The sequence below is a fragment of the Dichomitus squalens genome, assembly GCF_000275845.1.
Source record: "Dichomitus squalens LYAD-421 SS1 unplaced genomic scaffold DICSQscaffold_109, whole genome shotgun sequence".
NCBI lineage: Eukaryota > Fungi > Basidiomycota > Agaricomycetes > Polyporales > Polyporaceae > Dichomitus > Dichomitus squalens.
In genome coordinates this window covers 19,300-30,600 of record NW_006766991.1, presented here as the reverse complement: position 1 = coordinate 30,600, position 11,301 = coordinate 19,300, and the positions used below count along the sequence as shown (strand labels likewise).

Below are 11,301 nucleotides of genomic sequence, written 5' to 3'. Positions count from 1 at the left end.
CCCCCGACCCTCTCCCCGATCCTCGGCGCCCGCGTGATCGGCGTGTCGTCGTACCCCCCGAGTATATGCTCCTCGAGTGCGCCCCCGCCCCCGGCGTCGTCTCGTACGCGTGCCGCCCATCGTTCCAGTTCAGCCTCCTCGGCCCCACGCTGCCCCCCGCCCCCGCCCCGAACCTTGCCGCGAGCGTCGGAGTCGGCGTAGGTGTCGCCCCGCCCCGCCCCGCCCAGAGCCCCACACCCCCCTTCGGGGTCGACAGCCCAAGCGTCGGCGGCGGGCCCCCGCTGAACTTGATCCCGCGCGACGGCGTCGTCGTCGGGTCGAACGGCGTGTCCGGGTCGAACCCGTCCCGGTCGAATGCGAGCGCGTACGCACTGGGCGTCGCGTACACCCGCACCGTCTTCGCGGACGAGTCCGGGGTCTTCGGCGCACCGCGCGACGAGCGCGTCGAGAACGCGTGCGTCAGGCCCCCCCCGTCCTCGTCCTCTTCCTCGCCGCTCGCCCTGCGCCGGATGGGCGTCTGCGGCGCGGCGCCGACGGGCCGGACGTCGACGTCCCACGAGGCCGGGCTCTCCACCAGCGAGTGCTCGTACTGCAAGAAGAGCGAGTCGGGCCGCACGAGCTGGTCGAGCGGGCGGTCGTCCGTGGGCACGAACGTCGGCTCGACGGGCGGCGCGGGGGGCAAGTTGAGACACGTGTCGCAGAACCAGAGGTCCTCCTCGCGCCCGAGCTCGGCGACGTGCCGGATGCCGATGCACGGCAGGTGGTACCACTCCTTGCAGAGGTCGCACTGGACGAGCTCCGTGCCGTCGTCGCCGCGCGCGCACCCGATGCACTTCACGTCCTCGACCTCGCCCAAGCCTTGTGCCTCCCTGCGCCGGCTCGAGAGCGTGCGCACGGAGCGCTTCGAGAGGAGCGCCGCGCGCGCGTCTGCGGGGTCGCTCGGGACGAGCATGTTCTCCTCTCCTAGCGCGCGCACAGGCGCGGCGGGGTTCGGGCGCAGGGGGACCATTTTTCCGCGCCCGCGACGGTGCGCGACCTGGTCGTTCTCGTGCGATTGCAGCGGCGGCCAGAGCTCCTGGTCGTCCTCTGCCGAGTCGCTATCGCTCTCGCGCTCGAGGAAGCGCTTGACCCACTTGAGCCGCTCCTCCTGCTTCATCTTCTCCGCTTGTGTGCGCTCTTGCGCGCGCAGGCACCATGGGAACGCGGCGTCGGGCCAGTTGGGCTGCACGGGCTCGTCTTCTTGCTCCTCGGTCGCAGCGCCCCGTCGGCCGCCCCGTCGCCGCTTGCGCTTGTTTGGACGTCGCTTCACGGGAGTCCTGGCGTGGACGGGGACAGTACCCTCTGGGGGAACGTCGAGCAACAGACGGCCGCGGCCTTCGACCTCGACAGGGTACAACTTCGGGGCAGCTTCTTTCTTCTCCGGATGCTCCCTGAAAGCATCCAGCCTCCTTCGTTTCCGAATCTCTTGCTCGCTCGGCAACTCAACCGGCTCCTCCGCGGGCGAAGGCGCTGCAGTGGCGGCCACAATTGTCGTCGAGGGCCCAGGCTGACCTGGAGTCGCTTGCTGGAACCAGTGCAGCGCGCGCTGGGACAAAGAGCTGCGGCTCTTCCCGTGGGGCAAGGGTGTCTGCGGCTCACCGTTCTTGTACGCTGGGGATTGCCCGTACCCAGGATAACCACCCGCCAACAGGCTCTGCTCGAACGTCTCCTCGCTCGTCGCCTGGAACAGCTGCAGCCGGCGACCCTTCATTGGGGTCTCGGTGACGCCCAGTGTCGCGTTGGCTGCGTCGAGCTCGTCCAAGGTGGGGATGTCGGCTTCGGACCGTGGTCGCTTCTCACGCACGAGGTACTCGGGTCGGCGAGCCTCCATCTCCGCTAGGCGTTCTGCGCGGTCAGCGGCGAGTTGTAGATGTATGCGTTGCATCTCGCCTCCAAGGGCACGTTTTGGGACGGGCGTGGCGAGCGGCGGAGGCGTCGACGGTCGTGGGGTGGCGGAGAAGACATCGGCCATGGGTGAGTCCGTCGAGATGGGCATGGGGGACTTGGACTGCGATTTTACTGAGCGCCTGTCGGTGGCGGAAAGCCTGTCCAGGAATGGGGAGGACAGGCGGGATGCGGGGGTCATGTCTCGACTCCGTGCTGATACGGGCGTGGTGATGATCGGCGCTGGGGCTAATGGAGATATGACAGTATCTACAGATAGCTGGCTCGTGGCGTGATCAGCCCCTGTATTACCAGCGAGCTCGTGGCGGAGCGGGGTATGTGGTATGGATGACGGTCCTGCAACCGGTGATTCTGGTGGCATCATCTTACGAGGCAGCAGAGGACTGGACTCAGGCGTCATGAAAGAAGCTGCCGGGACTCCGGATATGTCATCCCTATGATAAGATTGGCATGATGAGATGCACTCAATATTCTCGGGACATACCTGGCTGGGGTGACCTTGCGCTGAACGTGGCTCCTCTGGACATCCCGATTCCTTGGGGGTATGAAGTCCGGTAAGCACTTCGGTTAGATTGCGCAGAAACGGACGCTCGTACAGATGATGCACGGGAGATGTATAGGCACCGTTCATATTGGGGGCGTATACAGCAACATTGCTGGGACTGCTTCATTGATCGGATGCCAGATTAGTGGCCATAAGCGTCGTCAGATATGCTGGGAGCCGGCGGTGATCGAGAGGCGGCATCACTGACCTTTGTGGCGTAGGAAGGTGGGACTTTTTGTGAAGACCAAGACCGAAGGCAGGCAGCAGCGCTGTGTGACTTGAACTGGAACCATTTTGTCTGAATGGAGGACATTAGGCTACGGCAAGGGATATGGCGCACCTGCTGCTTGGCATCCCATCTAATGGCTCATCTCCAACATCACTCCGGGTATCAGGGGCTTCCGAGAGCATGAATTGGTCGAGAGAAAGAGAACTATGCAGACTGAACGAGGCAGGGCAAGCGCAGTGGCGAAGCGGCAAAGCAGAGTAACCACAAGACTTTGTGACAGGCTTGCAGCAGCCAGGATAGTTGACTTGATCGTCGCAGAAGGTGAGGGAAGCCAGAAAAGCAGAAATAAGGGCCAGCAGAGTGGAGGGAGGAGAACAAAGCGGAGGGACGAGGTCGTGGTATCGCTGAGAGAACCCTCGGGGACACAAGACTAGAGATGGTGTTCGAAACAGGGTGTGCTGATGTAAGCGCCCCTACCCAATATTACGGGAGCGCGCGGGAGAGGCACAACCTCTCAGTCTTGGCCACACTTGACGATAATCCTCTTCCAGCTCCTCGCGCACATCACGAAATTTGCTGCGTTCTGGTCGCGCTTCGCCGCTCCACGACCCTGAAAGTTGCCCTACGTCTAGCAAGCCGACTGCCCAGAGGGGATCGCTCCGTCCGAGAATCGCGCGGGTACGGAGAAGAGTCGACCAGGATAACGTTAGGGTTACCACAGCCCTCCAATGACCTTGGGAGCCCTCGAATTTTACTCCGGGATAGGTGAGTGGTACCTTGCTCTCGTGGAACATGGATTTCTGCCTCTGGTCACCCGCGCGATCTGACCGCGACCGCAAGATCTGGCGAAGCAGCAGAGAGACAATCCAACCCGCAAGCAGTCTTTTCCTGGGGGCAACGCACTGACCGCCGTGACGTACGCGAGTCTTCCGCTCACATCCCGATTCCTTTGCTGCTGACTGGATCGACTGCGCGGTCGCGGTCAATCTCAATCCGGCCGGGTGCGAAAATTCGCGTTCTCGCTCGTCGCGCCTTCGCAATGACCTGATAGTTTGCGCAGGCGGTCTGCACTGCGCCCTCGCCCAGAGCAATCTCGATGGGTCTATCGTACACGCGTTTGACTGGGACCAAGCCGCATGTCGCGTGTACTCTGCGAACCACTCACATGTCGTGGTGCAAAAGGTCGCTCGCTGATCCCTTTCTCGAGCCGGTCCGAGCATCACCTACCTTTAGTATCTACAGGCCGACATATCGTCTTTGACCGCTCCAGACATCGCGGAGCTCGACGCTACTCTGTGGTTGTTGTCCCCGTCGTGCCAGCCGTATACAGTGCTGAATCCGCTAGCCAAGGGTGCAGAAGACCCGCGCGCGAAGTCGTTCATCCGGCTCATGGAGGAGGTACTCCCGGAACTCGTGCAGATGGGCAAGCACCCACAATACATGCTCGTGGAGAATGTTGCAGGATTCGAGGTGTGTCGTCTCGCTCGACCTAGAATTGCAATGCTGATCGGCCGTGGTCATCCAGACGTCGAGCACCCGAATACGGCTCTTAGCCACCCTACGCGCGGTAAAATACTCGACCGTGGAGCTTCTCCTCACCCCTCTTCAGTTCGGGATCCCAAACTCGCGACTCCGATATTATCTCCTCGCCAAGGCGAGTCCCTTGGCGTTCGCAAACGCAAATGATTCGGCGGATCGAATCTGGCGCCATATCCCGGGACACGGCAGCGACTGGACTGACCCGAGAACGCAGTCCGAGGAGGAGAGTTCGGAAGTCGAGGTCGCGGAGGTCCGGGAGTACCTGGATGAAGACACGGGCGCCGACCCGCCTTCTCATGCAATTCCGCAAAGGGTACTGGAAAAGTGGGGACGCTTGTTTGACATCGTCCGTCCTTCAGATAAACGGACTTGTTGCTTTACTCGAGGTGAGCCTGACGCCTGCTTTAGTTTATGGTTCGGTAGGACCTCGAGCTACGTTGTGCCGTTCGTTGCGCTTCATGATGTCTTGGGCGCGCGTGGACTGCTCTCGAGTTTTTTGTATTCGCGGCTTGAAGTGCAGATCCTTGCCGGCACGTCACATGCACCGAGGCCTCCGCATTACATGCGAGTGCTTTTTACTGATCCCGGGGCCATACGACGCAAGGTCGCTCACCAAATCTGTGGAGTCCGTGTCATGCCTCCGAGACGGCATATTTTACCTCCGTGGTTAGGGCATTCATTACCTGTGCGATGTATTCATCTCACAGTCGCCTCGGTGACATAGCGGCCTCACAGATTGAGCCTCTGCCTACTGAGAAGGCGATCGGTTAGTGGTCATATGGAACTTCATATACTTGCCACTTCTGGGGACGCCTCATGATGCAATGTTGCTAGGAGTGGATATTGCATTACACGTAAATTTCTCTCTTACTACCTAGTCGCCAAGCGACGAGTGTTCGCACCTAGATCTCGTCCGCGTATGCAGTGACGCGCCGGATGTGTCTATCCAGCCCGGTGTTTGACTGGAGCAGAACGCAGTGTGCGTGCTATCTCACCACGACTGAAGTGTAGCTGGAGTACTTTGTACTGTGCATTTGCCTGCTGAATCCGACCCATTCCCGATATTGTTCTGAGGTGAGGTTGGACAGGCTACACCAAGCTCGCGGAACGCGCCGGATCCGTGTTGCAAATGAATGAAGATCTTGATGTGAGTCATCCCCCGAATCCTACCTCGGAGACGGGCTCCCATGCCGATTTCTTCTCGCTGCAGACCACACGGACGTTCGACGCGTTTCTTGAGGCTCAGCGTGCCGGAGATGACGCTGCGGTCCGGCTACTGGAGCCGCTAAAGTTGCGCTATTTCTCTCCCACAGAGCTCTTGCGCCTCTTTGCCTTCCTACCCCCGAACAGCGATGGGCAGGGCCGTCGTAGATTTGTGTGGCCTGAGGATATCTCGACGAAGACCAAGTACAGACTAATCGGGAATAGCGTGAATGTGCGCGTCGTCACTGAGCTAATAAATTATCTCTTTGAGTGATTCGATAGCCTACCCGTATGACGCTCTCCTGTGTGAGTATGTGGGCTTAGTATAGCTCACGGGCTAGACTCGTACCTCCTTGGCACGGCCGTATTCGCGTGGCCAACTGAGGCTGCAGACGCGGCCGGCACAAAGCTGCACGCACGTTTACTCAGCGAGTGCTTACATAAGTGTGAGCGGGAGTTTCCGAGGGCCGTAAAATGGGCCCCGAGCGGGAAACAAGCCTGCATCCCGTCCACCACCTCGCTCATCGCCCCGCGCATTCGATTGCCGTCCTGTTGTCCACCATTTCGTCCTACTCTTTTACCGCGACCTACATCTTCTGTGCAAGCAGAGGATTCATGCTTCGACCTCCAATCACTCAACCGACACACAAAAGACAGCTTCATCCCAATTTACTCAGTACTGTCAGTTTGCTTCCCCCCTTGCCTTGCCGCCCTTCTGACCTCGCCCGCCCTTATACAGCGTTAATTATTGCCCAGTATGGCTTCCGCTGGTGTTGTTAACATTCGTCGTGATGTCGACGACAAGTTCTACCGCTACCGGTGAGTACCCAACTATCCAGCTTGCGAGTCCTCTGTCCTGAGCAATCCCTGCGTGCAGCATGCCTGTCTTGACCACGAAGATCGAGGGCAAGGGGAACGGTATCAAGACAGTCCTCCCGAACATGTCCGACGTGGCTCGTGCGCTCAGCCGACCCCCCACCTACCCGACCAAGTTCTTCGGTTGTGAACTTGGTGCGCAGACGTCGTTCGACGAGAAGAACGACCGGTACATAGTCAATGGGGCGCACGATGCAACGAAGCTGCGCGAGCTTCTCGACGTCTTCATCGAGAAGTTCGTGCTGTGCAAGGCGTGCAAGAACCCGGAGACTGATCTGATTATCACCAAGACTGAGGAGATCATTCGGGACTGCAAGGCGTGTGGCGAGCGCACCGGCGTTGACATGCGTCACAAGCTCACGACGTTCATCGTCAAGAATCCACCGAAGAACCCGAAGAAGAGCAAGTCGAAGAAGGGGAGCGGCGACAGCCCGACCCCGAACGGCACGCACGCTACGGCGCCTGAGAACGGAGACGTTGAAGATGACGTTGGGGCCGAGAGCGACGACGAGCTCACGAAGCGCATCAAGGCGGATGCGGCCAAGCTCAACGACGAGTCCGCGATCGCGAAGGAGGACTGGTCGCAGGACACGTCTCCGGAGGCGGTGAAGGCGCGCCTGAAGGCCGTCGAGGCGTCGATGGCCAGCGTGGCGCTCGCCGTTGGTGGTGACGACGACAGCGAGGAAGACGCGGACAGCCCTTACGCGCAGCTCGGCCACTGGATTGAGGAGAATCGTGACGCGGGCGCCGTCGAGATCTACAAGAAGGCGGACGAGTTCGGTATCGCGAAGAAACACAACAGTCTTACGGTCATCGCGCAGACGTTGTTCACTGAGAATGTTGTTGCTGAGATTGAGAAGTATGCACCCCTCTTCGTAAAGGTGCGTTGCCTGACTTTCGTAGCGGTCTCTGTGACGACGTTGACATGTCGTTGTAGATGGTGACCTCCGAGAAGCACCAGAAGTCTCTTCTGGGCGGTATCGAGCGCCTTGTTGGCATCGAGCATCCGGACCTCATACCCGTCGTGCCCAAGATTCTCATGGCGTTCTACCAGGTCGATGTCCTGGACGAGGAGGTTGTGAAGCAATGGGGCACGCACGTGAGCAAGAAGTATGTAGATCGCGACACGAGCAAGAAGGTCCGCAAGGCTAGCGAGCCCTTCCTGAAGGTCAGTCTTTCCCCTCTTCGGTGTCACTCAAACCCGTTGTGCTGACTTCTATGCTAGTGGCTTGATGAAGCCGACGACAGCGACGAAGATGATGAGTAGGCTCGGAGTTGAGCTTCGCCGACAATTCGCTTGAATATCCTGTTTAGCTTTCGCATACGAGTATAAGACATTGTTCCGACCGTATATGCGGACAAGGCACAGTGTCCACATACACCTTTGATCTTGCAGCCTGTCGGTGTTAGATCGCGGCTAGGCGATCGGTTGAGATCCTGAATTGCTCTTGTGTTGCAGCTTGACGTCATTGCTGTACCAATGCGTGGATACTCCAAGGCTGCTAAATAATGTCTCCTTCGTCTACAGTGCTACGCTCTCCGCTGCAGTGCATTAGTCTCACTCAGCTTTCACACCCACGTCATGGACAACAATCCCCCTTCTGGCTATCCCACTGCTATTAGGCACACTCTTGTCGAAGTCTGCGAGAACATCATCGATCAACAACTATACCTACATAGGAGCAGTATGAACATGTTCGCACCCTGCATCGTTGCGCTCTGCGGCGCAAAGACTTGCGGGTCCGCTCCACTGTGATTTCATAGTTCAGGTTGGCTGGCATAAACGAAAGGCTAGTGATGCTTCGTCAATGTAGTCAACAACCTCATCCAAGGTAGGCCGCCACATGCTCGCGAAGATATGCCGCTGAGTACAGTGCTAGCTGTCCAAACTCACACTTTCACATGCATAACGCAATGTAGGTTATCATCAGGGCAGCACCTACATGGGCTATATGCTGTCACGACTACAGGCTGTCCGCGCGCGTCCACCACACAGTCGTACCTGTGGGAGGAGGGCAAGGTCACTCGTGCATATATAACTACTTATGGGTGATGTTCATAGGCTTGTACCAGCCATGCAGATAGGGCATCGTTTGCGTCGAGCTACGGGGTCAGCGAACAGGACGGTAGATAACGAACTGATCATTGTTGTGCGATGGCTACACAACCCCGGATTGCCCGGCTGTATTAAGAAGTGGATCATCGTCCGATATCGTGAGCCAGGCGTGATCGAAAACGGCCGGGTACTCGCAACTATATCAGATCCACCTCTAGCACTCCCCACCAACTCCATGCACTGGGTCGCTACCTCATTCAGAAGGGGGCCGTATGCACCCTGGTGAATACACTTGCGTGCTTGGCCTTCTGTACCAGATAGTCGTGATTGTCCTGGAAAACGGCCACACAGGGCGGAAGTCCTGTCCTTGGCTTCCGCAAACGTCTCACTTCGGCCAGACCGGGACATATTTTCCAAATCTCAAAAGCCTTGCGAGACGTGATCGGATAGTACAAGAGCTAGAGGCATACTTGGCCCTCCAAAATGCGCCTCCTAGCCGCGTCCCAACACTGAAACACAACGGAGCCATTAGCGCAGACAAAAGATAGGAATACGCACCTGAATTCACGATGACGGCCGACAAGGTCCTGGGGATACCGGTGAACGCTACAGTATATGATACCACATCAACTTCTTGCGAAACAATGCATGAGCGTGTTGGGACTCACCGGTCCGAGGCTCAGCCTTGCAATGCGACGCATCCACTCCACACAATCCGAGTCGCCCATCCCTGACAGGCAACATTACCGGAAAGGCGTTGGCTCGCCTACCATTTCCTGCCGCCACGGTGTTTGGTGGCAGGGGTGAGAACGAGCCCGAGTAGGACGCGGCGCGAACGTCGATCGCCACCTGGTGGACTGACCATCGACGGGCGGCTGACACCTCGATGCGCAAAGCGTACTGTGACGGTGGTAACGTGAGTACGAGTCGACCCATGTGGAGATAATATGGATCGTACATGGTTGTGGATCAGCCATAAGGAACAAGGATTGCTGGGCACCGCCGACGTTGACTGGGAGCAGAAAATCAGTATGGGGCGAGATGGTAGACGCGGGATGCGGCGTACAGCGTCGTGAGGAGGTGCCCGTATGATGTTACCCTGAGGCGGCGAGAATGAACCCGACTTTACATCTCTCGCAGCGGAGCGTACGGCCAGCGACCCAACATCAAGTGGCTGGTGCGAGTCGCCGGCGCACCTAGAGCATTGAGAGAAGTAAGAGAAGATGGGGATTCTAAGGAGAGAGAGGTGAGGATTGGAGGAGGGTTTTTATGGGCCAGAAGGACAGAGGCTGGCGGTGATCGATGGCGAACATCGACACGTCCGTACTCGGTTCGGCTTCGGGGGGACTAAGTGGTCAGCCGAGTTCGACCACAGATCGCCCATCCTTCTCTACGCCAAGGCTTCTCATCTCGTGCGATCGGGTCGAGATGATCGACTGCGACGGTGCGTGTCTGGGCAGCTGCATCAGCAATTCACTGGATCGAGTCCGCCTCACCATGGCCGCGCCGCATTTGGGCGGTTATGCCTGTTCTTGACCTGAAACGAGACTGGAGCAGACCGAGGAGGGAACAGAGGGATCTCAAGAGGGCAAGGAGGATGAATTCAGTGTGTGTGCACGTATACGTATAGCAATTGTGCACACAATGATGAGCAGAAAACGTACCTCAGTGCGCTTTCCTGCGTCTGTGTCTAGCGCGAGCATATTGTGCTCACCATATATCTTCTTATTACCACTAGAATCGACATCCGGTGAGACCGCTCCTCCAGAACCTTTGCGGAGGACAGGATGGTAGGGCGGACGGCAGCCTTGATGGACGTCCTGAAGACTGTCCAAACCGGGAAGGCACTGTGTTGCACGCCATCACGCGGCCGACGCGCTTCGGCGGCAGCGGCAGCGGCGGCGCGTGTCTCGCAGCTTGCTCTCGAACCCCTACTCGAGGTCCACAAAGTCTCTGACTCTCTCAATCTCTCCTTCTAACACTCATCGAGCTCTTCTGATGCGCCCTCCAATTTCTTGACACGATACAATGACCCAGCCACACCTCTACCCTTCACACTATGGCGCCCGGGACTGTGCAAAACCCACAGGGGAAAACCGAGGAAATAGTGCGGTCCGGCCAAGGAAATGGAGCAGAAAACCCTGGTCGAACACCGGTTTATGGACGAGCAAAAAGCGCGTCAAGATGACGGCTTTCCACGGTCAATCTGGCGTGGTCTCAGACAGGAGAAAAACCTCGGTTAGACAGCGGGTCAGAAGGCCGGGGCGGGATTTACACCTGTAAAACATGGGAATTTGCACGGTTTCCGGGTGCCGGATCTTCGCTTGCGCCAGCTGGAAATCAATAGGGAATCACTTATGATGCAGTACAAGAGTGTAGCTAAACACGCTGCAGATTGCAGTGTTACGCATCAGGAAAACGTCACGGACTTGTACAGGTACTTGGGGTACTTGGCCAAGTACCTCAAGTATCCCAAGTACCTCAAGTACCCCAAGTCCAATGGACTTGGCCAAGTCGGGTGGGTCGACTTGGTCAAGTACCAGGTACTTGGCCAAGTCCTCCAAGTCCCTGTTCAAGTTCATGCCCAAGTTCACTGTGAGATGTATTGAATAAAGATGATATGCATGGAAGTAAATCAAAGGACAGCTGCTCTTGATCAAGGTCAAGTGTACAATATTTGTTAGTGGGTGCAGCGGCGGCAAAAAAAATGCCACCACAGGGAATTGAACCAGCAACCTGCAATTTCAGTGTCCAACACAGCATGTTCAACCACTACACTACAGAAGCTCACACTGTAGCACAAAATAGCAGCCATACATAGCGCTCTTTGCTGGACTCCGAGAAATTCCTCTCCTGTACCATAGCAGAACTTGGACATCCACCACTGATACCACTATTCTTGAACATTAT

The 11,301-nt window shown here is 57.7% G+C and overlaps 3 protein-coding genes across 3 annotated transcripts in view; 2 read left to right on the top strand and 1 right to left on the bottom strand.

The window, feature by feature from the left end:
• Positions 1–3,126, bottom strand: part of DICSQDRAFT_164186 (uncharacterized protein) — a gene marked incomplete at its 3' end in the record, with an annotated part of 4,300 nt that extends 1,174 nt beyond the window's left edge. The window contains exons 1-5 of the mRNA XM_007371487.1: positions 2,829–3,126; positions 2,697–2,771; positions 2,541–2,606; positions 2,429–2,479; positions 55–2,378 (exon numbers count right to left, since the gene is read on the bottom strand). Coding sequence (XP_007371549.1) covers positions 55–2,378; positions 2,429–2,479; positions 2,541–2,606; positions 2,697–2,771; positions 2,829–2,899 — 2,587 coding nt within the window. The remainder of the gene's footprint in view (positions 1–54; positions 2,379–2,428; positions 2,480–2,540; positions 2,607–2,696; positions 2,772–2,828) is intronic.
• A 319-nt stretch (positions 3,127–3,445) lies between these two features.
• On the top strand, positions 3,446–5,733 carry DICSQDRAFT_73086 (S-adenosyl-L-methionine-dependent methyltransferase; the record flags this gene model as incomplete). Its single annotated transcript, XM_007371486.1, has 6 exons — positions 3,446–3,482; positions 3,778–3,899; positions 3,960–4,187; positions 4,243–4,642; positions 5,345–5,403; positions 5,503–5,733. The coding sequence occupies 6 exons, from the start codon at positions 3,446–3,448 to the stop codon at positions 5,731–5,733; spliced, it is 1,077 nt and encodes a 358-aa protein (XP_007371548.1).
• Positions 5,734–5,970: 237 nt separating this feature from the next.
• On the top strand, positions 5,971–8,036 carry DICSQDRAFT_184233 (translation initiation factor). Its single transcript, XM_007371485.1, has 5 exons — positions 5,971–6,140; positions 6,199–6,278; positions 6,337–7,216; positions 7,273–7,503; positions 7,561–8,036. The coding sequence occupies exons 2-5, from the start codon at positions 6,217–6,219 to the stop codon at positions 7,600–7,602; spliced, it is 1,215 nt and encodes a 404-aa protein (XP_007371547.1). The 5' UTR covers positions 5,971–6,140; positions 6,199–6,216; the 3' UTR covers positions 7,603–8,036.
• The last annotated feature ends 3,265 nt before the right edge of the window (positions 8,037–11,301 follow it).